At 53.3% G+C, this 25,626-nt stretch overlaps 2 protein-coding genes across 8 annotated transcripts in view; one reads left to right on the top strand and one right to left on the bottom strand.

Annotated features, from left to right (window-relative positions):
* PNPLA7 (patatin like domain 7, lysophospholipase) overlaps window positions 1-24,033 on the bottom strand; it is a 68,489-nt gene extending 44,456 nt beyond the window's left edge. For 2 of the 7 annotated variants that reach the window (XM_087869143.1, XM_087869142.1), the window contains exons 1-16: window positions 23,910-24,009; window positions 23,471-23,518; window positions 22,362-22,393; window positions 20,762-20,836; window positions 20,513-20,600; window positions 19,991-20,070; window positions 18,427-18,518; window positions 18,113-18,253; window positions 17,431-17,590; window positions 15,845-15,925; window positions 9,096-9,224; window positions 8,586-8,666; window positions 7,693-7,819; window positions 6,908-7,051; window positions 2,614-2,714; window positions 2,351-2,497 (exon numbers count right to left, since the gene is read on the bottom strand). In XM_087869143.1, the coding sequence (XP_087725269.1) occupies window positions 2,351-2,497; window positions 2,614-2,714; window positions 6,908-7,051; window positions 7,693-7,819; window positions 8,586-8,666; window positions 9,096-9,224; window positions 15,845-15,925; window positions 17,431-17,590; window positions 18,113-18,253; window positions 18,427-18,518; window positions 19,991-20,070; window positions 20,513-20,600; window positions 20,762-20,836; window positions 22,362-22,391 (1,476 nt within the window). In that variant the 5' untranslated portion in view covers window positions 22,392-22,393; window positions 23,471-23,518; window positions 23,910-24,009. Of the gene's footprint in view, window positions 1-2,350; window positions 2,498-2,613; window positions 2,715-6,907; window positions 7,052-7,692; window positions 7,820-8,585; window positions 8,667-9,095; window positions 9,225-15,844; window positions 15,926-17,430; window positions 17,591-18,112; window positions 18,254-18,426; window positions 18,519-19,990; window positions 20,071-20,280; window positions 20,451-20,512; window positions 20,601-20,761; window positions 20,837-22,361; window positions 22,394-23,470; window positions 23,519-23,909 lie in introns of those variants that run through there. The other 5 variants (XM_087869139.1, XM_087869140.1, XM_087869141.1 and 2 more) reach the window with 5 other exon arrangements.
* A 105-nt stretch (window positions 24,034-24,138) lies between these two features.
* MRPL41 (mitochondrial ribosomal protein L41) lies at window positions 24,139-25,456 on the top strand. The gene has a single exon (XM_087869150.1). The coding sequence runs from the start codon at window positions 24,250-24,252 to the stop codon at window positions 24,655-24,657; it is 408 nt and encodes a 135-aa protein (XP_087725276.1). The 5' UTR covers window positions 24,139-24,249; the 3' UTR covers window positions 24,658-25,456.
* Window positions 25,457-25,626: the final 170 nt, after the last annotated feature.

The raw sequence follows: 25,626 nt of genomic DNA, 5'->3' as shown, positions 1-25,626 counted from the left end.
GACAACTGCCCAATCCTAGAAGCAACCAAGATGCAAGCGAACAGATAAACTGTGGTCCCTTCCAGAAACAGAACACCATTCAGCGCTAAAAAGAAACAAGCTCGCAGGCCATGGAGACATGGAGGAACCTTGCACGAGTTCACGGAAGTGAAGGAGGCCAACGTGAACAGACTATACACTGTATGATTCAACATCGTGGAAAAGGCAACACTACAGAGACAGTAAAAAGACAGGGGTTGGAGGAGAGACAAACAGGTGGAGCAGTGGAATTTTAGGGCAGTGAACGACTCTGCGTGAGGCTGTCCCCACCGACACGTGTCACTGCATCAAGCCCAGAGTGCACACCACCAAGAGAGCCCTGAGGTAACGCTATGGACTTTGGGTGATGAGGACATGTCTATTGTATTGACCGCCTCACTGGGCGGGGGTGTTAGTACCGGGAAAGGCTGCACGTGGCGGGTAGAGGGGGGCAGCAGGGATACAGGAAATCTCTGTATTCTTCTCAGTTCTGTTGTGAACCTGAAACAGCTCTAAAATATAGAGTCTGTTAAAAAAAAAAAAATGAGCAAGTAGTGAAAAAACCCATTTGTGATATAGCTGGGGAGAGGGGAAGACTGGCTGCTGGGCGGACTGTGGTGCAAGGCCTTTCCCACCTGTGGGCTGTGAGGATGGCACTGAAGTCACACGCCACTGCTCAGTAGCAGAGTAAAAAAAAAAAGCAGACATTCTAGAACCATACAGTGGAATAACCAAACTTAAGACCTCAACACACAGGCTTAACAGCAAAGTAAAGACCATAAAAACAGAGCACGTGGGGCGCCTGGGTGGCACCGTGGTTGAGCGTCTGCCTTTGGCTCAGGGCGTGATCCCGGCGTTCTGGGATCGAGCCCCACATCAGGCTCCTCTGCTATGAGCCTGCTTCTTCCTCTCCCACTCCCCCTGCCTGTGTTCCCTCTCTCGCTGGCTGTCTCTCTCTCTGTCAAATAAATGAAAAAAATATTTAAAAAATATATATACATATATATACATATACACACACTATAGATTCAGACTCCTTCCTTTCATCCTGCACAAAAACTAACTCCATCTCATTAACACCTAAGAAAGGTAAAGCAAAAAAACATCTAAACAACAATACAGAAAACATCTTTATGAAGTGGAAGTAAGGAACTATTTCTTAAGCAAGGCACAAAAAGCACTGACCATACAGAAAAAGACTGGCAAGTTTACTGTGTTATAATTAAGAACTGCTGTTCACCAAAGGTACCATTCAGAAAGCAAAAAAGGCAAATATTAGAGCAGATTATGTGCAAGAGCTATAATCAACAACAGACTCTCATTTAGAAAACATGAAGAAACCCTGAAAGTCAAAAAGGGAGACAGAACAATGGGCAGAAGTCTCAAACTATTGCCCCCAAGAGGCAGACGAAGCAGAAACGTGGAAGGCGCCCGGCCCTACTGGGAACTGCGAAAATGTAATTAAATCCGAAAGCTGTACTCAACACTGTGCCCATATTTATCTGAAACGGAAAAGGCTGGAAACCCAGATTGCTGTCATGCACGCAGGGCCAGGAGCCCCCGATCTGGGCGAGAGGTGACGCACAACCCCGGGGGCACGGACGCGCGCGCGTCCCTCCACAGCGTGGACAAGGGGTGGGTGTGGATGAGCGCGTTCCTGCGCGGGCACAGCTTCCGGGACTGGCAACCATGTGGGCAACTCACAGACACGACGCCAAGCAAGGCCCAGCGGGCCCAGAGGACACAGGATGAATCAACACACAAAGTCCCCATGTGGGTGCAAGGCAGTGGTCTTCCCAGGGAGGAGGGGCTGCCGCCACGGAAGGCACACACCTGGTTTTGGGAGCTACGAATAGTTTGGCCCCTGCATGGTGGTTCCATAGGCACCCACATTTTTCTGTACACAAGGTATTCACAGCTCTTTAAAATGTGAGGGAAAATGGGTAAAGAAAACATGGGCAGGTGATGAACAGTCAGGAGAGCCATGGCTTTTAACCCTTGTGGGGCATCCTGGCTGGTGTCGTCTGCAGAGCACGCAGGACTCACAGCCCCTCCCCTGCCACCTGCAAGCATGAGGGGGAGGGCAGGGATGTGCTGAGAAGGTGCCAGGGGAGGGTGTGCAAAGCCACCGGCACAAGGGCGCCATCCTGAGCACCCCCAGAGGGAGCCCCGCCTCAGGCAGGGGCTGTGGCACCCCGACCTGGGACATGATGCCCAAAAGGAGTGGGTCCTTAGGAGGACAGTCTGTGGGAGTTAGCACCTGCCTCTGCAGAGACTGTGTGTGTCTCCCTGCTCACCCTAGCAGAGAGAAGGGAGGGGGGCAGCCACTTACGTCCAGCTTCATCAGGGTGAGCAGGTCCTTCTTGGCGGCTCTGAAGATGGCATCTGTCTTCCTGCTGGAAACGGTCTCGTCTGAGTTAGTCTCTGCGTAGTGGAAGACTGCAGAGGGAGCGTCTGCCACAACCACGTTCTTCTTGGCCTTGGGAAGAGCACAGGCAGCGTGATCAGAGGGACGTGGCAGGGGAAAGGTTCCCACAGGAAGCACTAGGTCAAGGCAGAGCACAGCCTGAGGAAGGAGAGAGGGTCCCCACCCACCTTGCTGGCCATGGCACTCTCGGGGCGTTCCTCTGCATGGAGGAGGACCCTGGCGCGGTCACATGCCATCCTCAGCTCTGAGGTAGCTCCTGCTGTGCTCCCTACAAATGGAGGGGAGACTCAGGACACTGTGCTGGCCTGCCCGGACATGCAGATCCATACACATTCACAGAGGGCTGGCTGAGCTCTCCCCCCGGAGGCAAAGCAGCGCAGACCCCGGGAGGGGAGACTCCGATCACTGGAGTGAAGCCACTGTGCTGCCATGCATGCCCTCTTGTGACCCACGACCAATTTTTATTTTATTTTTTAAATTAAAAAAAATTTTTTTTTAAGATTTTATTTTTAGGTAATCTCTACCCCTAATGTGGGACTTGAACTCACAACCCGGAGATCAAGAGTCACATGCTCCACTGGCTGAGTCAGCCAGGTGCCCCCACAACCAACTTTTAATCCTGAGATACTGTGTATTCATAGTATTTCCTATAATGTCGTTATATTATTATTTAACAATGTATTAATGTTATATATTTTATTAACATTATATTTTACTATTATTAATAAACCCAAGTCGTATGATACCAATAGCTATTTTAAAAATAAAACCCAGGGGCCCCTGGGTGGCTCAGTCTGTTGGGTGTCTGCCTTCGGCTCAGGTCATGATCCCAGGGTCCTGGGATAGAGTCCCCTATCGGGCTGCCCGCTCGTCAGGGAGCCTGCTTCTCCCTCTGCCCCCCTTCTCATGCTTGTGCTGTCTCTCTTTGAAATGGATGAATAAAATCTTAAAAAAAAATAAAACCCAACTGGGGCACCTGAGTGGCTCAGTCAGTTAAGCATCCGACTCTTGATTGTGGCTCAGGTCGTGATCTCAGGGTCATGAGACTGAACCCTGTGTCGGGCTCCATGCTCAGCACAGAGTCTGCTTGAGATTCTCCCTCTCCCTCTGCCCCTTCCCTCTGTGTGCGTGCACGCTCTCTCTCTTAAATAAGTAAGTAAATCTGAAAAAAGAAAACTAGTATTAAAGATAAAACCGTACCACAGTCCATGATTAATCCATGCGTACGGTAAAGGTTACACAGTCCTATACGATGCCGTTCTTATCATCAGTTTATGCACATCACATATTGTAGAGACAGCTGGCAACACTTACAATGTTGCCCTCTGCTCTTTGCAGACACACGTCATACCTGAGGGCATTATCTGTAGGGACCAGTGGGAGGGTGACCGTGCCCATGTGTGTCTGTGGAACTGGGTGATCCGCAGTCAAACTTTATCACATGTGGACTGCTATTACTTTTAGTTATCTGTCACGGAAGCTTTTTTTATTTGAAAAATTTGCTAAACACTTTTTAAAAAAAAATATGGCAGGTCAGCTGAACAGCCACATGGCAAAAAAGTATACTGTGTGTCGTACACACTTTAGACAAAAGAACCAATCCTAGAGGGTTAAATATGAAAGGTAAACTGTGAAATCTCACAGGCACATGTCCTACACAGGACACAACATGCACTGATTACAAAAGAAAAAACTCAAAAAATTGGACTCCATTAAATTAAAAAACTTCTATTCATCACAAGTCACATTAAGAGGGTGAAAAGAGCAGAAAATATCTTCAATACATATATCTTACAAAGGATTCATACAGAGAAGATCTAAAGAACTCCTATTAATCCATAAGGATGAATGATGATCTCAGAGGAAAGCAGACAAAAGACCGTGCAGCCCACTCCCAACAGAGGGGGCAAGTCCTGGGGCTCAGGAGTCATCAGGAGGACAGGGGTGTGGCCAGAGAGCGGCCTGCTGGACCAGAGGCGCCGAAGTGAAGAAGAGAGGAAGCAGACAGTGGGCAGGGGCAGGGGGCTTCCCGCAAGACGGCGCGGCCCGTCAGCAGCACTGACACACCAGGCCAAGCGCGCCTGAGTGGGACAGAGGACTGAGTCACAAGGGTCTAACTGCTGAGAGTCACACGTGCTGGGGGCCCCATACTGGACAGCGCGGTCTGAGGAGGGCGGGCACCCAGAAAACCGGGGGCAGTGTCTCCTGAGCCAACAGCGTGCACTCTATGACCTGGCAGTTCCAACAGGAACACATATGTGTGCCCAACAGACACAGAAAGGCAGCGTATCCCCACGACACATCGCTACCCACCGCCGAGAACAGGTGCAGGTTGCTGCACACGACACGTGTGGACATCAGACTCCAAGCTGAGCCGAAGCCAGCGGACTCTAAGAGCTGCTCGAGCTGCGGGAATCCAGGAGAGCAGAGAGCTCTGATGGGACAGGTGGCAGAGCCTAACATCTCTGCCGGTGGAAATCGGAGCAGGTGCTTTCTGCGTCTGGGCACAGCCTCGCAGGCGAGCTGTTTATGAGAAACCCTCACACGGCCCGTTTACAATTTACACCTCTGTCTTCATATTATACAACCAAAAACAGTTAATGAAAATTGTAAACAACCTGGTGTCAGTGAAGAAATAGGCAAATATCCCAGGAGAACACAAAAGATGCCTAAAAAGTAGATCCAAGTAATGAAATATCCAGAACAGGCAAATCCGAGAGGCAGAAAGCAGATCAGTGGTTGCCCAGGGCGGGGGCAGGGGTGACGGATAATGGGGACGTGGTGTCTCTACTGGCTGACAAGACGCTCTGACATTACATAGTGGTGACTGATACACAATTCTGTGACTATGCTAATGAATCATACACTTTAAAAAGGTAAACTCAGTGGTACGTGAATCATATCTCCAACAAACTATTACTAAAAAACAAAAAGCCATGTTTATTCAGAAATCTGACACCAAATGGAGATGGCCCCAGAAAAGGCAACGGGAAATGAAAGATCGTTTCGTGAATGGTGCTGTGTAAATCACCACCACACAGAGTGAGAAAAGGCTGGATTTCTGACTTTGAACACACACAAGCAGGAAGGGCAAACAAAGGAGCCCTCAGTGCGGAAGGGGAAGCACACAGCTCACGGAAGAGGATCTGGGAAAATACGCTTACGATCCAGTGAATCAGGAAAGAACAAGGAGGAAAGCGCCAAACATAGATCACAGGGTGTGCAACGGCTGGTTTTCAATAAAGGAGCACCACGGTTCCTGCTCCATGACGGTCCACAAGCCTGGGTCTTCTGACAGACGGAGACCAGAAAAACGCATCTGAACAATTACAACTCATGAAGGGTCTCTATCCAGAGCATATAAAAGAACTAATGCAAATCAACAATACGGACTCAGAAAACCCTGCAGAAAATGAGCAGAGAATAAAGGCAGACAATTCTTTTTTTTTTTTTTTTTTTTTTACTTTTAAGTAGGCTCCGCACCCAATGTGGGGTTCAAACTCAAAACCCTGAGATCAAGAGTCACACGCTGTACCAACTCAGCCAGCCGGTGCCCCTAAACAGACGAATCTTGAAGAGGGAACCCAAATGGGTCTCAAATACACCAGATGATGAAACTTGCCTACAGCTCAGAAAATGCGAATGAAAACAACAGGAGCTTTCTAACTAACGTAAGAGCAAAATTCGAAGGTGATAAGGAGCGAGCTAGTCTGTGCAGACTGCGGGCTGGACGCGAGAATCCCTGGGAGCACTGCAAGGTACACTGGGAGACCATCCAGGCCGCAGCACACAGAGGTGACCAGGTCCGCATGGGGGAGATGCTCCAGAGAGGGTCAGAGAGCCACTGAGAAAGCACAGCAGAGGGCGGGGAGGAGCTGGCACAGACAGCCCCTGGAGAGTTCTGCCTTTTTTTTTTTTTTAAGATTTTATTTATTTATTTGAGAGAAGAGAGACAGAGAGACAAAGAGCACAAGTCGGGGTAGGGGGCAGAGGGAGAGGGAGAAGCAGACCCCCACTGAGCAGGGAGCCCAAGGCAGGGCCCAATCCCAGGACCCTGACACCATGACCTGAGCCGAAGGCAGACGCTTCACTGAGCGAGCCCCCCGGGTGCCCTGAGATCTCTGCTTTAATGAAAGCAGATCCCAGTGGCAGCTGAGGGGTTAGAGGGCCTAGGAAGTCCATTTCAGTGGAGGATGCCACACAGCGGTGTGCTGGTGGGCACAGCCCAGCACAGGGGAGAAAGGATGGCACTGGAGATGCTCCTGCAGCGGCCAGGCGCAGCCTCGGGGATGCGAGGCAGGGGTAAAATAGGGCAGTGTAGACAGGAGCCCACATGATGCTCGGGGCAGCAAGACGCTTGCCACTGTATCTAATCAAGCCAGCGTGTGGGCATAGGGTTCTCTGGGCCTGAGAGCTTGCCCACTTATAAATGCTTCAAGCTCAGGGTGCCCAATGCCTTACCTGGTGGAGCAAAAGGGGCCTGGTCACCTGCCTGGGCCTTGCCAAGCTCATCCAGGATCTCTTCGCGGACAGAAGGTAGCGGGAAGGACTGGCTCCTCTTCAGCAGAGGCCCAGAGGCTGCTGCACGGCTGCCCCCTCGATCTGCTGGGAGGAGATGGGCGGGAAGGAAGGCCTCTGTTCCCACGGCAGTGCACAGACCTCATGTCTCAAGGTCCTCAGGCCACAGCCTCAGCACCCACACCCACCTGCCCAGGGGAGTGGTTAGCCAGTGGCAGCCTTGGACACAGGCGGGCTCTGCCTCTCCTAGGTCTTCCTGAACTGACTTGCCCCTTGCGGCCAGCTGCTCCCACCAGGCTGAAGCCTCGCACGTTCCCTTCCCAGGGACTGTTTTAGTCGAGGTGACCATCTGAGCACACTTGGCGTGAGCCTGGCACGCTTCGGTGCTTCCCTGGCCCCTCAGGTGGATAAACCTCAAAACACCCTGAGCTACACAGCTTTATTTCACTAGTCCATCAGCCACTTGTTTGTAAACACACAGGGGACCTATCCCATATTTGCTAGCATGGCTACGTGTTACACAGTCACCCTGAAGGTGACTTGTAGCCAAGAAGCCTCAATGGACAGTCTCCTTCCCCACATCTAGGACCCGCTGGAGAGGTCAGAGCAGCATGAAGCTTGGAGTCTGCTCCCTGAATGGCTTTCCCCTGGAGTCAAGTCTTCCCTCAGAGATGGGGGTGACGGGAGGGGGAGGGCTGGGAAGCTGGAGACCAGTCCGGGGGCAGTACCTGGGTCACAGGACTCCGGGGGCCGCAGGGGCCTCTCGAGACGATCCTCGGAGCCGCAGCATGCCTGCCTCTTGGTCTTGCCAGCAGCCACACTGGCCACAGACACCAGGGGGATGGCCTGGCTCTCCTGGGGTGTGAGAAAGCAGCAGGTGCTCCAGAGGCACCCCTGGGCTAGTTCTCTCGGCAGCCACACTTGGGAGAACAAGAGTGGCGACCAGCACAGAGACCAGCCGTAAGCTCAAGGCAACAAAAGCCCAGCTTGCTTTATCCTGGCAACTCTATCAAGCTTAAATGATGGCCAACATTGTTAGAAACCGTAACGCTCCTCACGAAGATGAAAAGTAATGTAGAAAACAAAAGGGTGTGCCCTAAAATACCAGTAAAGGAAGATAATAAAACCTAAAACCCCCAGAACTCGGGAGAAGCCCCAAGTACGGCGCTGACCCCAGAATGAGTGATCAACACCCAGGCCCCTCCAAGCCGGGCCCACGAGGGTCCCATCTAACCTACTGCTCACAGCAGCTCTGCGTGGAGCAAGCTGACCCCTCCGCCCACAGTGCTGGCAGGAAGGAGCCCCAGGGACAGGAGGGGACCGCCTCCACTGGGCCAGCAGGCAGCTCAGAAGCCTGTGCCAGGTGAACAGCAGGAAAGGGGCAGGTGAGCTTATGGAGCAAGGTGACCAAAGAGACCACGCTCTCCTGGAAGGGGCATCGGGGAGTCCCATCCCCCAAGTCTCATGGGTGGGACAGGTCCTCAGCACAAGGTCTCGGGAGAATCAGCATGGCATTGGCACCAGCACTGGCTTTAAGGCAGAGAAGTAAACACAGCCCCACAAGTCCCTCTCAAAGCCCAGGGTCCCGGCGACACGGATGAGGGCGCGAGGCTGCACTTACCGGGTTGAAGAGCTCTGTGGTCAGGCCCAGGTAGTTATGCAGAGCCAGAAAGGTGACCCTCTGCAGCCGTACCATGATGATCTGTGAGAGGACAGTCAGCTGTGCCGCGCCCAGCGCGTCCTCCAGACGCCCTGAGCCCCGCCACGACATGAAGCCCCCAGTCCTGACAACTCACCGTGGTCACCTAAGACGTTAGTGTTAGGGGCGTAAGGAAACTACACTATTTTGCAAGTTTTTGTTAATCTAAGATTACTTCAAAACAAGAAATTTAATAATAATAAACTCTTTGGGGGGCTAGTGGGGGTTCTGAAGACCTCTTTGAGGTCATCAACACTAACTTTTACTGTAAGATATGTATTACAAATCCTTCACAAAACCTCCTTAGTCCTTCCTACACCCACTCCAGACGGGCCTTCCTGGGTGTGCGACACTCAGAACTGACGCCGTAGCCTGTGGTGAGCGCCTGTCCCGGGCCCTGGGCCAGAAAGGGCTCCTGCACACGTGACTCACCTGCACCACCCTGGCCAGGGTTTCAGGATACTTCTCAAAGACTCCTTGGAAAGCCACCGCAGGGAGCCGGAGGACGGTGGAGGGGGCAGCGGCGCGGGCGGATACAGTTTTGTACGGAGCGGTGTGGCCCTGCAAGGACGGCAAGATCAGGCTGCCCCCAGCAACCCTGTCTCCAGAAGCGACAAGACACCAGCACGTGGCTGTGCGTGGAAGCACCCACCAGGGCCCCGCGGTGCCTTGGGCCGCACGCCCACTGCCCACAGGAGAAGCACCTCCTAGGAGCCCGCAGAGCTTGCTCTTCCAGCCAGGACAGCGCCCTCTGCTGTCACCACCCTGTCCATCCACTGCTGCTTCCTGGCAGCCACCCAGCATTCATCTGTCCCGATGGTTTTGCCTTTGTCAAAACGTCACATAAATGGAATCACACAGAGCTGGCTCCCTTCACTGAGACGGCAGCTTGAGGCCCGCCATGCTGTTCACGCACCAGAAGTTATGACAAAGGTGCCAGCACGCCCCCTCATCATTTAAGCACCAGTCGGCCGCTCTGTGGAGAGCGGGCACCCCTGCGGTGGGTGCACAGTGGGTAGAGGGTATATCTTGGATGTGGCCCCACAAACCCCATCAGATGGCAATTCTCATCTTGGTCCAAGAATCAGAGAGAAAATCAGGTGCATATGTTTGGGGGAAAGGTGGGAAAAGGGAATGACAGTGTAGCCACTGTTGTTAAAAATGGCTCGTGGGCTACTTATTTCCAAATTGACTTGTTTGTTTAGAAAAACAATACCCTCGACCTCACCTAAAATTGACACACTATGTGAACCACAGAGAGAGGCTGAATTGCTGAGAGTGAGCACAAGGACCAGGTGGAGCCCCCCCAAAAGCATCACGCTTGCAAGCCTCTCCAAACACTCTCAGCAGCAGAAGCACGAGAACAAACAACTACGAGCAGCTAGACGTCAGTTGGCAATGGGTGTATCAAGAGTGGTGCGGGCGCCTGAGCCAGGACACAGCCGTGCAAGTGGACGCCTGACACTGATGGCCTGCACAGGCCCAGCTGCAGAGGCCACAGCTGCCCTCTGAGGAAAGGAGGGGACACTGGAGAGGGGGGTCGACAGCCAGCCAGCTTGGCGATGGCTACGTGACCTGGGTGACGGCTAACCTGGCTGCTCACTAAGTCTACTGCATCTCCATACAGCCGAAATGTTTCACAACATTTGTAAAAATGAAAGCAATAACGGAAGGGGGAGTTGGAGTAAGGTGGTCGAAAGGTACAAAGTTCCAGTTAGAGTATCAGGACGATGAGTACCAGGGATGCAACGAGCAACACGGTGCCCGTAGCTGCCGCGGGTCCCACAGGAACGCTGTGAAGGGGGTCCTAGGAGCTCGCCACATCTCATTTAAATTGATCTCTGTGAGATGATGGGTGTTAGCTGGACCTGTCGTGGTGATCCTTTCACGACAGACGCAGACCAGCACATCCTGCCGTACACCCCACGCTCACGGTGACGCGCCGGTGATTTCACAGTAAAATGGAAAAAAACTAACAGAAGCAAAATTGCCTAGGTATCAAAAGAGTATGTTCTTACTTCAGTCAGAAAAAATAATAATAAAGGCAACCTCCCAGTAAAGATAGTGTGTATCTCCACGGCATGCCCACTTATGTCTGCTCTGTTAAAAAGATACAACCCTCCAAGAATCAAGACAAAAGCTAAGAGCAGACGAGATGTCTCAACAACACTGTGGAAGCTAGTGAAAAGTGCGTGACAGAGTGGCGGCTGACCGAGCCGTGTGATGGAAGCTGAACCGCTCTCCTTCGGGTACAGAGCCAAGACGGTGAAAGCCATCCTCACGGGAGGGCCCGAGCCCCCTCCCTGCCCTGCAGGGGGCCACCGGCATCCTGCAGATGGTGAAGCGGACAGGTCACAGCCAGGCACTGTCTCACGCCTGGGCTGGAGGACAGTGTCCACCTGGGTGGGGCAAGCCCACACGCCTTCCCGAACTCCAAGCCAGTTCCTCTGTGGCGGGACATGGGCAGATTCCTCTCTGAGATTCAGCTTAGAGAAAAGAACTGCAGAGGCTGACCTGTGGGGCCCCTGCCAGCCTTCCCGCAGTAAGCCCCAGGGGGACAAACCCTGAGCACACAGGGGCTCACAGACGGCTTCCAAGGAGCTCACGGTATTTTTCTTTTTATAATTAACCCATATATCCAGCATTCGAATGAAGGTATAGGACATTTCCGGCAACCCAGATTGAGCCCCCACTGAGCCTGATCAACCTAGTCCTGACAGGTAACACTAATTGGCCAGAACAGGCAAACTTCAGCTCAAGGGCCAAATCTCACCCCCTGCCTGTGTTTGTAAATAAATCTTTATTGGGACACTGGGACAGCTGTGCTGAGCAGTTACACCAGGGCTGTGTGGCCTGCCTGGCCCTCTTGTGTGCTGACCACCGCTCTGCCCTCACATGTCAGTCTTGTCTGTGTGAGGTGTTCCTTCTGTGACTCACTCTGGCTCCATGTGTGGGGCTCAGTCAAGCTGGTGACGTAGCCAGGTCAATGTGATGTCACTCCCACACAAATGGGCTGCTGCGAAAGACAGAAGCCGAGATAAACAGAGAAGAGAGACCCAAAAGAGCGAGAGAAGACACAGGGAGCAAAAGAAAACTTCATCTTACTTCATCCATAAAAAATTATAACACGTTATTTAAAAAAATAATTTAGAGGGAGAAAAAAAGAGCTCCTAAAATAAAGAACATGGTGCCTGAAATAAAAAACACAAGAAACAACAAGTGTTCGTGAGGATGTGGAGAATATTAAAAATACAATTACCACACGACTCCAGTAATTCCACTGCTGGGTATTTATCCACAGTATACGAAAACACTAATTAGGGGCGCCTGGGTGGCTCAGTCGTTAAGCATCTGCCTTTGGCTGAGGGCATGATCCCAGCGTTCTGGGATCGAGCCCCACATTGGGCTCCTCCGTTGGAGCCTGCTTCTTCCTCTCCCACTCCCCCTGTTTGTGTTCCCTCTCTAGCTGGCTGTCTTTCTGCCAAATAAATAAATAAAAAATCTTAAAAAAAAAGAAAACACTAATTAAAAAATTACACATGTAAAATACATGCATGTACACACACATATGTGTACACACACACGTGTATAGGTATGTGCACCCAATATGCAGCAACCGAGTGCCTGCTGACTGACGACTGGGTAAAGAAGATGCGCTGTGTGTGTATACATATGTTCATGTATATATAACACACATACGTACACGTATGTAACAGATTACTACTCACCCGTGAAAAAGAATGAAATCTTGCCATTTGCAATGACGTGGATGGATCTAGAGAGCGTTTTTGAGAGCGAAAGAGAGGGCACTCAAATGGCAGAGGAACAGGGAGAGAGAGAATCTTCTTTATTTTTTATTTATTCATTTGAGAGAGAGAGAGAGAACAAGCAGGGGGAGAGGCAGAGGGAGGGGGGAAAAGGCTCCCCCCTGAGCAAGGAGCCAGATACAAGGCTCGATCCCAGGGCACTGGGATCACAACAGAGCTGAAGGCAGATGCCTAACCATCTGAGCCACCCAGGCGCCCCGGAGACAGAGAATCTTAAGTAGGCTCCACGCTTAGCGTGGAGCTCAATGTGGGGTTCAATTTCACAACCCTGAGATCAGGACCTGAGCCAAAATCAAAAGTAGAGTACTTAACAAACTGAGCCACCCAGGAGCCCCTAGAGGGTATCACGCTAAGTGAAATAAGTCAGAGAAAGACAAATATCGTCTGATTTCACTCATCTGTAGAATTTTAGAAACAAACAAGCAAAGGACAAAGACAGAGAGAAGCCAAGAAACAGACTGATGATAACCAGAGGGGAGGACGGGTGAAACAGGAGATGGGGGTTAAGGAGGGCACTGGGTGATACATGGAAGTGTTCAATCACTGTGTTGTACCCCGGGAACTAACATAACACTGTGTGTAACTATATTGAAAGTCTTAAAATTTAATTTAAAAATAAATGAAATAAACAAATAAAACAAAATAAAAATAAAATAAAAATAAAATAAAATAATAAAATACACGGTGACTGAAATTAGAAATTCAGTGGAAGGTTTGGAAAATAAAATGGAAGAAATCTCCTAGAAAGTGTAACAGAAGTAGATTCGTAAGGTTCCAGAACTCCATCTCCCTCCCCCCCTTCTTGGGAAGCAGACAGGAACCGCTCCACCAAAACAAGCAAGCTGGCCAAGGGAGCAGAGGTGAGGGCCCCACACAGACAGAAGGACAGGCCCCAGATGAGGAGTGGAGACCCCGGGGAAGCTGGAGCTCAGCCCAGGCAGGTCAGGCTGGACAAGAAGATGGGGGTCGGGGGCTTCCCAACTCACAGGGCACTGGGGCAGGGCACCAGACCACAGCATACACAAAAAACGAAGCCCCCCAAAAACCAAAGCAACTGTTAACTCCAAGGAAAACAAGAAAGGAACCTCACTGAGGTGAACAACACCGCTTGAGTGTGGCTTTGCTGGGGTGAGAAGAGTGTGGAGGCCAGCAGAGCAATCAGGAAAGTCTGCCCTCATTTCCAGGCCAGGAAGCCTACATGAATCTAAGACAGAAGGATTACAAAAGAGCAAGAGAACAGGTTGTCCAGAAAGCCTAGAAGAGATGGAGAGGGCAGTGGAACAGACAACTGTGATTCAAAAACACCAAAACTGTTTTTAGAATCTGTTACTTGGATAAAATTAATTTTTTTAAATGACAAACACAAATATTTGATTAGGCAAAAATGATGTCCTTACAGATGATCTATTAATCACAATACAGAATTATTTTCTCTCAAATATCACTCCTATTTTCTTACCCCACCCCACTGAAGGGAGATGGGCTCCCACTCCAGAAGGAGCACAGGGATGCAGCAGGCTGGAGGCCCTGCTCACAGCACACATCTCCTGGGGCTGCAAGAAATGGTGTCATAGCCCAAAATTATGAGACAAAGACTCACTACAGACAAGAAATACCAAGAAGAGCCTCCACCAAAGCTACTTTTTCCTTAATCCTCGCCAAGGTAGAGGGAGGGTACAGAGCTGCATAACTCCCTAATTTATCTCCATGTGGAGAGACAATCTGTCTACACCTCCTGGGCTTCTCAGGCTCACAGTGCCCCTGACAGATCCTGACACATACCAGCCAGAGGCCTACAGAGCCACATGGGACCTACCCTACACATCTGGGTGCCCTTCCCAGCACAACGCTCTAGGCATAGGCACTGGCCTTTCAAGGCGGGTCAGCCTTGCTCAGAGGAGGTGGTGTCTCTCTCAGCAGTGGCCAAGCGTCTTGTGAAGACACACCAGGTCCTGGGGGCAGAGCAAGATGCCACAATCCTATCAACACCTCCACCCCAGACCCCAACAAAGCTTACAGCATGTCTGTGCCAGCCTAACAGGGATGGGGGAACACAGTGGACACCCCAAAGTCCCGAGTTTGTCACCCCCTTGTACACAAGAACCTAGGGCTAGATCAGAGGATACCCACCAAGGGCCCCACCCATCATGAGTGTCACACAAGTTCCTGAACTCCGAGCCCCACATGGATGCACCCTTGCCAAGGTCTGCTAACCCGCTCTGCAGACCCCTCTGGGCAATGTCTGGGGACAGTGAGGTACAAGCTGCCTCAATGAACAACTCAAAGTGAAAGCAGGAAGTACACCCTCGAAGTCAAGGTGACAATCAAATACACCTTTTGAGCTATACAGGCGTGTGCATTATCAAAACTCAGGTAGTACACACTTAACATTTGTTTCACTGTATAGAGATTTTACTCTGAAAAAAAGAAAATTAGACATTAAACTCCTGTTAATGAAAAGGGAACAGGTGTGCAGAGCTCAGACTTCCTACAGCTAGTGCTGCACACGTAATTGATTTTACTACTCTGTCTACTTTTGCGTATGTTTGAAATGTGCCATGATGGGGCGCCTGGGGGGCGCAGTCGGTGGAGCACCTGCCTTCAGCTCGGGTCATCACCTTGTGGTCCTGGGATCAAGCCCCGCATCAGGCTCCCTGCTTAGTGGGGAGTCGGCTTCTCCCTCTGTCCCTCCCCCCGCCTCATAGTCTCTCTCAAATAAGTAAGTAAAAATCTTAAAAAAAAAAAAAATTTCCATGACAATAAGTTTAAACATCACAAGGTAACATGAGATATTATTTTGTAATTGACTGGACTGGCAAAGATCGAACATGAGATGACTGCCTGGCTGATGGGTGAGGACACGGGCGTCACGGGACTGTGGCTCAGGCGTGGGGGTGGGTGTGCACCCTCACACCACGGAAGTCTCCGCTAGCCAAGTACATGAAACAATGTGCACACAAAACCATTCACCGCAACACTCAACAGCAGAAGATTGAGAACAACAGGCATACGCATTGGCACAGAAGATCCAGAGGAGGGCCCCTCCTAGGAAGGGGCCTTGGGGCCTGAAGGATGAAAGGAAATGTTTTCACTACACAATGTTTGTCCCTATTGAATCTCGGACCACGTGCATGTATTACTCAGTCCAAAAAATAACCATTTAAAAGACAGCCAAAATGCATACGCAAATGCCCAGCTCTTCTTAAGGGCACAGTTAACGCTGTTCCCCCAAACACCCTTGACCTACAGGGGGTCCCTCCCACCCTAGGCCAGCCCCTCGACACTGGGGAGAACTGGTCTTGGCGCTGAGGAGCCTGCCGTCCAGGTGACTCTGGGTGGACCCGGGGGACTCACGGTGATGACGTCCAGGATGCTGAGGAGACTGTGGACGCTGTCTCCGGCCAGAACCTCTTTGACCGCCACCTCAGTGCCGTCCTGCTCGGGAAGCGGAGCAGAGTCATCCACTGACAGGAGGCTCAGCCCAGCCCAGGCTGGCTGGGCCACCCAACCTCCACTGTTGCCTGTCCTCAGTTAGGCCATGCCCTAGCTGACCTCTGGGAATTCAGGGTGTGATAAGCTCCAAAGCACAGGACAGAAAACATGAGGATGAGTAAGAGCAATCAGGGAGTCCAGCCCGAGCATGGCCCTTCAACCCATGGCTTATCCAGACTGGATTTCACAAAACCTAAGGAGTTTGCTGATCTAAACAGAAGGCTGTGAGGGCCAAATTCAGTTGCTACTGGTATAAATCATGGCATTTTGATATATTTTCCACTGGACTGAAAGAGAAAGGGAACTATGGCGGTTATTTAGTATAGGAACTTTATCGCAGCTTGACCCAGGAAAATCCTTTGTGAACTTGTTCAAACTTGGCCCTGGTCAGCCTCCAAGAACCCTTCCTTCTAGCCCAGAGGCTCTGTTCCAGGAAAGGCCCGCCAGCTGGGTGGCGACAGCCCTGGACACTGATGGCGTGGCAGGAGGAGGCTGGATGAAGACCATTTCCTTTCTCATCATCCCATCAAGTCCAGGGTAGATGAAGCCTCACACACAGACAGCATCATGTCTAGAAAGGGCATGTGGGATCCACACTGGGACAGGGCCCACCCCCAGGGCTCAGGCAGGTGGGGATTTCCTTAAGGTCAGGGGCCACCTTGTGCAGTCTGGGGCTCCCTGAGTGTCTATTTCAACAATAACAAGAGGTGGGAAGCCTGGATCACACCACTGGGCACGTCAACAGAAACACCCTGTGGAAAGCAAGACCTCCACAAGTTTGGCCTGGAGGTCGCCCCCTGGCAATTCTGATTCAAGGGTGTAATTTAACTGAGGCAGAAAGTAAGTATATTGTGTCCAGCTGAATTAATACCTTAATTATTTTCTTAGAGTTAAAATCATTCACAATCTGAAACTTGGAACACAAGGCAAGGGTTCAACTGATGGTGGCAGATCAATACCCAAGCACTGGAGGCTGTTCTAAGGAGACAGGACAGATACCTCAACAGGCCTAGAACAGGTAAAATCCAGAAAACCACCAAATGCCACTGAACCCACTAAATGATGGGCACCCCACATGTGTGAGTGAGGGGTGACGCACCCCACATGTGTGAGTGAGGGGCACATCAACTGCGTGCCAATGCTTCTGACACCAAAGTGCGCCTTTTCCCCCAAAGAACCGAAACTGAAAATTTTATACTAACTTTTCAATAGAAAACTTTAAAAAATCTTTTAAATGCCAGACATGTAAGCAAAAACACAACAGGGACGCCCGGCTGGCTCTGTGGGTAGAGTGTGCAACTCTGGATCTCAGGGTTGTGAGTTCAAGCCCCACACTGGGTGTAGAGCTTACTTAAAACACACACACGCACACAACACAGCAGACCCACACCCTCCACCCCGCTCTGCACTCCATCAGGCCACTGAGACACACGTGGCCAGGCACTCACCGTGTCCTGGATGCAGACTTCCAGCCGCCCGTCCTGCACCACATAGATGCTGGTATCCGGCTCCCCCGGCTGAAAGACATGCTCCCCTTCGAGTAGCTGCACAAAGACCATGTGTTTGCAAAGTTCCAGGAACAGTGGCTTCTCAAAGTGGCCCAGGACCCTGCAAAAGCACGGCACATGTGGGAGACCTTCCCGAAGGAGAGAGGGAGGCTGATGGAGATACAGCCATTGCCGCCGTCACCCCTGGCCAGATCCACAGATCCACAGAGCTGGGGTTCACGGAGGTGCGGACCCTGCAGCACTAGCGCCCCGATTCACTGTCAGGACAGACGATGAAACTTCGGGAACTCCCCTAAACTGCTTTCCCCATCAGCTTGAAGAACTCTTGAGCCATGACTGTGAATCTGAACCAGAGGGGTACACAAAAGCCTGGGACGGCGAAGCAGTGCTCGAAAGAGGAATGGGGTTTCCAGGCGGAGATGGGAGGGAGCCCAGGCTCGTAGCTTCGATCCAGCCACACACTTCCCGCACCTGCTTGAGTTTCCTCCTGATCACGGAAATGCCGACAAGCAAACAAATACAACAGGAAAGACGTGCGAGGAGCTGCACTGGTGGCCACGGGGAAGGGAGCACAGCCCCAGGCCTCCTGTAGCAGGCCTCCGTTACTCAGCTTCCGTCTTACCGCACGTTCTTCAGCATGTACAAAACTTCCGACGGCAGGTGAGAGTTCTTCACGTCAAACTCCGTGAGGTCAGCCTCTAGCAGGGAGGGTGGTGGTTCCTTTGGCTGCAGGGTTGGGTATTCCTTTTTGAAACGCAGAATCCTACAAAGCAGAGATGCATGCACCTGGAGCCCAAAGGGATTCCAAGCAGACGCATGAGCACTGCAGACCCAGAGGCAGGGCAGCCAGGGGCAGCAGCGATGGCCAGCAGGCTCACCAGTGCCCTCCAGGGAGGGCAGCTGTGACACATGTGGCCTGAAGGACACTCTTAGTACCTCTTGGCCAAAGATAGCACCTTGGTCCTCTTCCTCATCCGCTGCCGGGGGGGCGCCGTGCTCCCCACAAGCGTGTGGGGCAGTGTGGTCACCTGCAAGGTGAAAGGAGAGGCCAAGTCCTGAGCCTGGACCTAAAGGACCTGGCCTCAGCCTGAGGGCTCAGCCGCAGCCCTCAGGACCTGCCTGCAGGCGTGGCATCAGCTCCCAGGGTCTAGCCCTGCCTGCCCTGCCTGCCCAGGACACGGGGAACCATCCCTGTACCACAGACGAAGCACCTCATGGCCATATCCCCAAACGGCCAGTGCTCTCAGAGCACCAGGTCCTCAGGCCTGTGCTCCCTCTGCCTGCAAGGCTGCTGCTCAGCCTCTCCTCTGTCGTGCTGACGCAGCAGTCCCTCTCCACAGCCTTTAAAAGCTGGCCCTGGAGTGTCCGGGTGGCGACTCTTGGTTTTGGCTCAGGTTGTGATCTCAGGGTTCTGAGACTGAGCCCCGAGTCCGGCTCTTGCTCATCGTGGAGTCTGCTTGGGGTTCTCTTTCCCTCTCCCTGCCCCTCTGGCTCGTACACGCACACGCGCTCTCCTCTCTCTCTCTAAAATAAATAAATACATGAATACATAAGAAAAGCTGGCCCTGTCCTGTCCTACTGCCCCTCCCCCCAGAATCCAAGTCCCTGCATGCTCATCCCAGGTCTGGAAAGCTCTTTGCCCCTCCCCCACCACTGAGGCCAGCTCATCTGGTTCCTGGATGTCAGCAAGCCCCCTTTGGGCAGCCACTGCCCCTCCGCTCCCCGAGTGGCACCTGCCCCATGGTGTCAGCTGTGGGTGTGTGGTCACAACTCCTTCTCTCCAGGTGACCTGGCACCACTGGACCACTCTTCTGTCCTCCTCAGCCCGGGTCTGGCCACTGCACAGTCCTCAGTGGGACTGGTTGCCTGCCTCCCCACCCGACCACGTGCAGGCTCCTTCAAGACCTGTGTGAGGCCAGCCCACGTGGCCCCTCACTAGGCCGTGAGGCGAAAGTGTTCAGGCTCGAGGCCTGCGCCACGGCCCGTCAGCAGCACCAGTGGACCTCCACATCACAGCCTGACGTTGAGAAGAATGGGAGGTCCATGCAAGGACTCACATGCCTTCTCCTGTGGCATTTCAAGGTTGCTACAGAGAACACGTATTAGCCGCTTATCCAGAAAGAAGTGGTAAGTAGAGGCTACTCTAAAACGCCAGCAGCTATTTGAAGCACGAGTTCAAGTACAGCAAGGCCCTGGGCAGTGTTAAGTCCCTCCTGCCCTCAGGGAGCGGGAGGGGGCCAGGGGTGACCAGGAAGGACTAGACCAAGCCGCTTATTCTTCACGTGGGTACTGATGCTGACAAGGGAGGCCTCCCAATGTCCAAATCTTGGCAGGACCCGCCGTGCCCCAGGACACGGGCCGACGAGGCCTCCATCTCTCTGCACTGGCTAAGTCTCTGAGGGCACGGAGGCCACAGCACTGCAGAGTGAGGGCAGCTACAAGCTGCTGGGGGCCCCACTGCACCGGGGCCTGTAGGAAGCGGGCCTGCAGCACAGGTTACCTTCCTCATGATCTTCCGGCCATAAAACATCACTTTGTCTCTCTTCCGGAACCTGTACTGAGGAGTGGGCTGTACTTGTCCTGCAAGGGGAGCACAGGGGCTTCCTGAGCCACGTCTGGGGCACAAAGAGGCAGGAGGGTTCTGCCAGACAGCCTGTAGCACGCGCAAGCCAGCGCCCCCCCCCCCCGCCCCTGCTACATCATACAGCATGGGGGAAAGGCAAGTGGCATCTTGGGCCTGGGGCGAGCACAGGCTGGCTCACAGGGAGCAGGACTTGCATCTCTTCTTACCAAAGTCTGGCTCAGAAACGTGAGCCAAGAAAGCTGGGAGCATACACAAATTCCATGGATCCGGCGTGCACAGCCTCAGTGGGGACAGGCCAGCAGTTTCCAACAAAAGCTATCACAGGCCTGAGAGCTGCTCCCAGGAGCTCAAAACACAGGCAAGTCACAAAAACCCTTCCCACCCTCCCAAGCCCTTGTCCCTTACCCCTAGAGCTGAAGTCTGAAGCAAGATACTTACGGAATCGGTTAACCCTTCTGTACACAAAAAAGATGGTGATGCCAATGAGGGCCAGGGCCAGGAGGGCTCCAATCACAATCCCTATCAGCTGGGTGAGGTCACAGACAGAGCACCCATCAGCAAGACTGCCACAGAGCCCCTCCCCACCCTGGCAACAGGCTGGGACAAGGGGGCCAAGAGCAGCCAGGAGTGCAACAAGCCACAAATCCCAGGGCCCACCCATCACCAGGAAGCACTTGAGGTGGTTACCATGGTGGACTGTGAATGCTGCTCCGTCAACTGCAGCCCCCAGGACTGCAGGGCAGCACCCAGACAGAAGTCAGCCTAGAGGAGAACAATGTGGTCAGGAAGGGCCAACACAGGCGTGGCCCTAGCTTCCCAGGGCAGCAAGAATAGAGCTGCTGGTTAGGGAGGAAGTCAGCAGCCCCAGAAGAAGTGATCTTCTGGGCTGCTGAGGTCCTCTGAGCATAGAAACCTGTCTCCCATGGCCACCCACAGGACACGGGGCCAGTCAGGCAGTCGGGCAGGGGCAGCAGCTGTGCTGCGCCGACCACAAATGCCCTAAGCATCTTTATCACATGTGAATCCTAAATCTTCAGCTTCCCAGTCCCTCAGACGCAAGTCTAGAGGAGCAAGCCTGGCTGGCCACAGGGGGTGCAAAGGCCATCACTCAGTGCCCTCTGATCACCAACGGGACTGTGTGCTGCAGGACACATGGAAGCCTACACCACAGCAATGCTGAGAAACCCCAAGGAGCCATCCGGATTTTGAGAACCCTGAATACCAGCTCATAGCACGGAAAGGTTATGTGCCTGCTCCCCTACCACCTCCCAGAGAAGGAGGTAATGGCGCTTCAGAAGCCCAAACCCAAGGGAGGGAGGAGGAAGAGAAAAAAGTGAGCACAGGAGGATGAATGGGCAGATGGCTGGGGCCACCTACATGGAGGATATCGGCCGATTCCCCCAAAAAGATGAAAATGAACAAGAGAAACCAGCCAAACAAGCAGCCACTCTGCATTCCTCCAGGTATCCACATATCTCCCCCCCAGCAGCCAGGAACAAGATGGGGCAGGGGGCACCTGTTAACCCTTTCAAGTCACAAGTGCCAAGGACTAAAGTAGTGGTCTGATCCTTAGAGAGAGTACCAGACACAGCAGGGATGACAGAAAACCCAATAAAATGGAAGGGCATTCAGAAAAAAGTCTCAAAAGCAGAATGTTGCCGCAAGACAGGATAAGTAAGTGGCCCAGAAAACCAGGTCTTTGAAGTTGGCTCATCAGGCACATGGAAGCAGTGGGAGCTTTCTGCTTCAGAGCTGAGGCATCCAGTCTCTCCTGGCCTGGAGCGTGTGCTCAGCTGTGCAAATGACACCGCCCGCGACCCACTCTCCTCTTAGGTGTGTCCCTTGGAGCTCAGCCACCATGTCAAGGACAACGAAGGATAACCAAGGAAAGGGTCACACAGGTGGCCCATAACCTAGTTATACAATCTCCTATATTGAGCATCTCAGGCTTTTCATGGTTGTTTAAATACATCCACTTTTCTGCTTTAGGAATAAAGGCCTTTGTGATTTGGCTACAGACATTCCACAGAGAAAAAGACTTGAGTCAAAGCAAGCAAAAGTCCTAAGGGGAAGCAGGAATTGACAGCTGTGACCTCAGGGGAAGAAGTGGCAGGGTCTCAACTCTGACAAGGGGACAGAGGGGCCCAAGCTGCCACTTCCATTCAGCCAACTTCAAGGAGCTGCCCACAGAGCAAATGCGAAAAGGACCCTTTCTCCTGGTCCAGAAATGCCCCTAACTGGGAATTCTGAGGCTCTGATTCGTCCCTGAAACCCTTCAGTTCCATACCTCTGGGCTGGCATCCTCCTCTTGCTTCATGGCTAAAAATGAAAAAAAAAAAAAAAAGGTCGAGGTGAAAAGAAGAAAGACTGATTTACAGGAGGGCAAGTGTCCCCCCAACTCATGCTGGCGGGGCAGAGCAATGCTTTCAGCCATTTCTCCTGGGTTCCTTTTCTGTTTAAATTGTGTTTGCACTGAAAGGAAAACCTTGAAGGCAGCTGTGTTCTCCATGAAGAGAAGCACCAGCGTCACTTCCCTCTCTGTAAACAGCTCTCCTGTGGCTGCCCAGGAACCCACAACCTCAGCCAAGTCCCGCTCCTCTTCCAGAAGGTCAAGGGCAAGCGTGAGCAGCTCAGCCAAGGCCTAGTGCTGCCAGGAGCTCCCAGGGCCACAGGGACGAGGCTGTGGCCGGGGGTGGGGTAGGGGTGCACGGGGCCCCACAGGGCAACTGTTGAGACAACTTAGTGGCCTGCCTCAGGGGGTTTCCTATCCAGTGGGGTTGAGTCCTCAAGGTGGGTGTGTCGGGTCCAGAGGAGGATGAACTTGGGGAGTTGGTTCACCTTGCCCCTGTCTAGTGGGGAGGAGCCAGGTCTGGGGCTTCCACCGTGTGGCTCCCAGGCCCCTTAGAACAGCAGCAGCAAGAGAGGACTTGTCTCTCCCAAAATCCCATCCAGAGAAGTGAGGACGCAGAAGGTAGATGCGGGGTCATAGTGCATTTGCTCCAGGGTCAAATGTCCAGTGTCCTCTGCCACCCACATGGAAAACCCTTCCTTCCTAGATGGGCCTCTCCTGAAGGGCCAGCAGCGCCCTTGACCCCAGCTCTGTGGCCTGCAAGTGCCCTGACCTGGCAGTCTCCCCACACACCCCATCCCTGAGCGTCTGAAGTGCGTTAGAGCTCATGGCCCCCAGGACCTGCTAGGGAGACAAGGTGGAAGTCCTTGCTACACTGCCTGGGACAGCACAGAGCCAGACGGCAGCGGGGGTCAGGGGGCTGCAGGGTTGGGAAGCGGCAGGTTAGAGAAGCATCGGGGTTAGTGGCCATCCAGGTTCGAGTGTCATTTTAGGGGGTCATCGGGGCTGGGGGGTGTCGGTGTAGGTGGACATCAGGGCTGGAGTACCTCGGCGTTGACAAGCGTTGGGTCTGGCCGACGTCGGGGCGTGGAGAGCTGGGGTTGACGGGTGTCGGAGTTAAGGGGGCATCGGAGTTAGGGAGTTTGGGTTTGGGGACAGCGAGGCTGGGGGGCTCGAGGTTTATTGGTGTCTGGGTTGGGGGCTGGGAGTTGACAGGCGTCGGGGTTGGGCCTCAGGGTTGGGGGACCTCGGAGTTGGGGGCTCCGGGTCGACGGGTGTCGGGGCTGGGGGTTGTGGTTAACGTCCGGGAGACCAAGAGGACACGGGATCCGCCTCCCACCTGCACCTCCCGCCGCGCAGCGCAGGGCTGGGCGGGCCTGTGGGGCACTGTGCGTCCCGGCACGGGTTGGGGGCACTGATGGCTACCCTTCCTGACAGGGCCAGACCCAGGGCATCGCCATCTCGGGGCGCTCTGCGGCGACTCACCGGGACCGCGCGCTCCCGACGCCCGCGCTCCCGTCACTACCCCCGCCGCCCGGCCGCCGGCACCGCGCCTCCCCGCGCAGGGCCGCGGCCCGGAGGTCCCGCCCACTCGCAGGGCCGAGGCTGGGCATTGGACGCAGCGCCGCCAATCGGAGCTGCTCTTGCTGCGGCGCGAAGGCCGGGTGGTGCCGGAAGCCGCCGAGGGCGCCGGAAGCCGCCGAGGGCGCCGGAAGCCGCGCTGGCCGCCGGAAGCCGCCGAGGGCGCCGGAAGCGGAGGCTGGTGCGGCTGTTCGCCGTGCCTGGGAGCTGGCTGGGCGAGCACCCGCGTGGTGCAGGGTTCGGTATGGGCCTCCTGAGCGGGGCTGCTCGCATGCTGGTGCGGGGCGCCGACCGCATGAGCAAGTGGACCAGCAAGCGGGGTCCGCGCACCTTCTACAAGGGCCGCGGCGCCAAGGGCACCGGCGTCCACGGCCGCGACGGGAAGTTCGTGCAGGTCAAGGAGATGGTCCCGGAGCTCGTGGTGCCCGAGCTGGCCGGCTTCAGGCTCAAGCCCTACGTGAACTACCGCGCCCAGGCGGGCACAGACACGCCCCTGACGGCCGAACAGCTGTTCCGGGAGGCAGTGGCACCTGCCATCGAGAAGGACTTCAAGGACGGCACTTTCGACCCGGAGCAGCTGGAAAAGTACGGCTTCGAGCCCACCCAGGAAGGCAAGCTCTTCCAGCTGTACCCCAAGAACTTCCCGCGCTAGGAGCCGCGGAGTGGCCGCCGCTGGGTGTGCCTGCGAGCCTGCGGACTGCGCCCAGCCATCCTCCCCGGCCGCTGGCCCCGGCGTGGGCGAGTGGGGTCGGCCTTAGCATCTGGTCATTGTGAGATGAAAGCGACCTAGGAAGAATCCTAGAGACCCTACTCCCGGTGAAACTGGAAGCCGTCGTCTTCCCAACCACAAGGTTTTGGGCAAGAATACATGGCTTAGCTTGCAGAAGGAAAAGAATTCACAAGGCACATCGTGCCACGTACAGCACGGGTTAATTCATCGCCCAGATTCTTCACCCCACGAAACCAATGAGCATATTCTTTATGGGTTCAAAAACAGCTGTTTTGGGGGCAAACCTCCAGTAATCTAGTCTCTTTCTCCTTTGGGTTCACCTGTTTCAGTGCATAGCCTTCCGGTCTTCTGTATTCTGCTTCATTGATTCTTGTGTTAAATCTCTTAAACTCTAAAGGAAGGTTCAAACTATTCTGTTGAAATAAATGCGACATTAGTTGGGAATCCATCATTTTAGTACAGTAATTTCTTACATGTTCTCACCTATATTTTCATCAGAAAATGAAGCAAAAAATAGAAGTGTTTTTCTGGGATGTCTGGGTGGCTCAGTTGATTAAGTGTCTGCCTTCAGCTCAGGTCATAAACTTGGGGTGCTGGGATGGAGTCCTGCATCAGGCTCCCTGCTGGGGGGGGGGTTCCTGCTTTTCCCTCTGCCCCCCACACCTTGTTCTTGCACACATGCTTGCTCTCTCAAATAAAATCTTAAAAAAAAAAAAAAAAAGTGCACCTGTTTCCTGACTCTGAACACCTACTTATAGTTGTATGTACTGAGGATCTGACAAAATCCACACTGGCCTGCACTTCAACTACTGTTTCTTCCAGAGAGACAAGAACGAACTCTGTGGGAGTCAGATGAGTCACAGACTCAGGTTGGGTTCTTTGAGCTACTCT

Source organism: Ursus americanus, chromosome 18 (assembly GCF_024610735.1).
Source record: "Ursus americanus isolate L20-20 chromosome 18, mUrsAme1.1.p, whole genome shotgun sequence".
NCBI lineage: Eukaryota > Metazoa > Chordata > Mammalia > Carnivora > Ursidae > Ursus > Ursus americanus.
The sequence above is the reverse complement of the archived record's forward strand: the minus strand, read 5'-3'. Positions and strand labels throughout refer to the sequence as shown.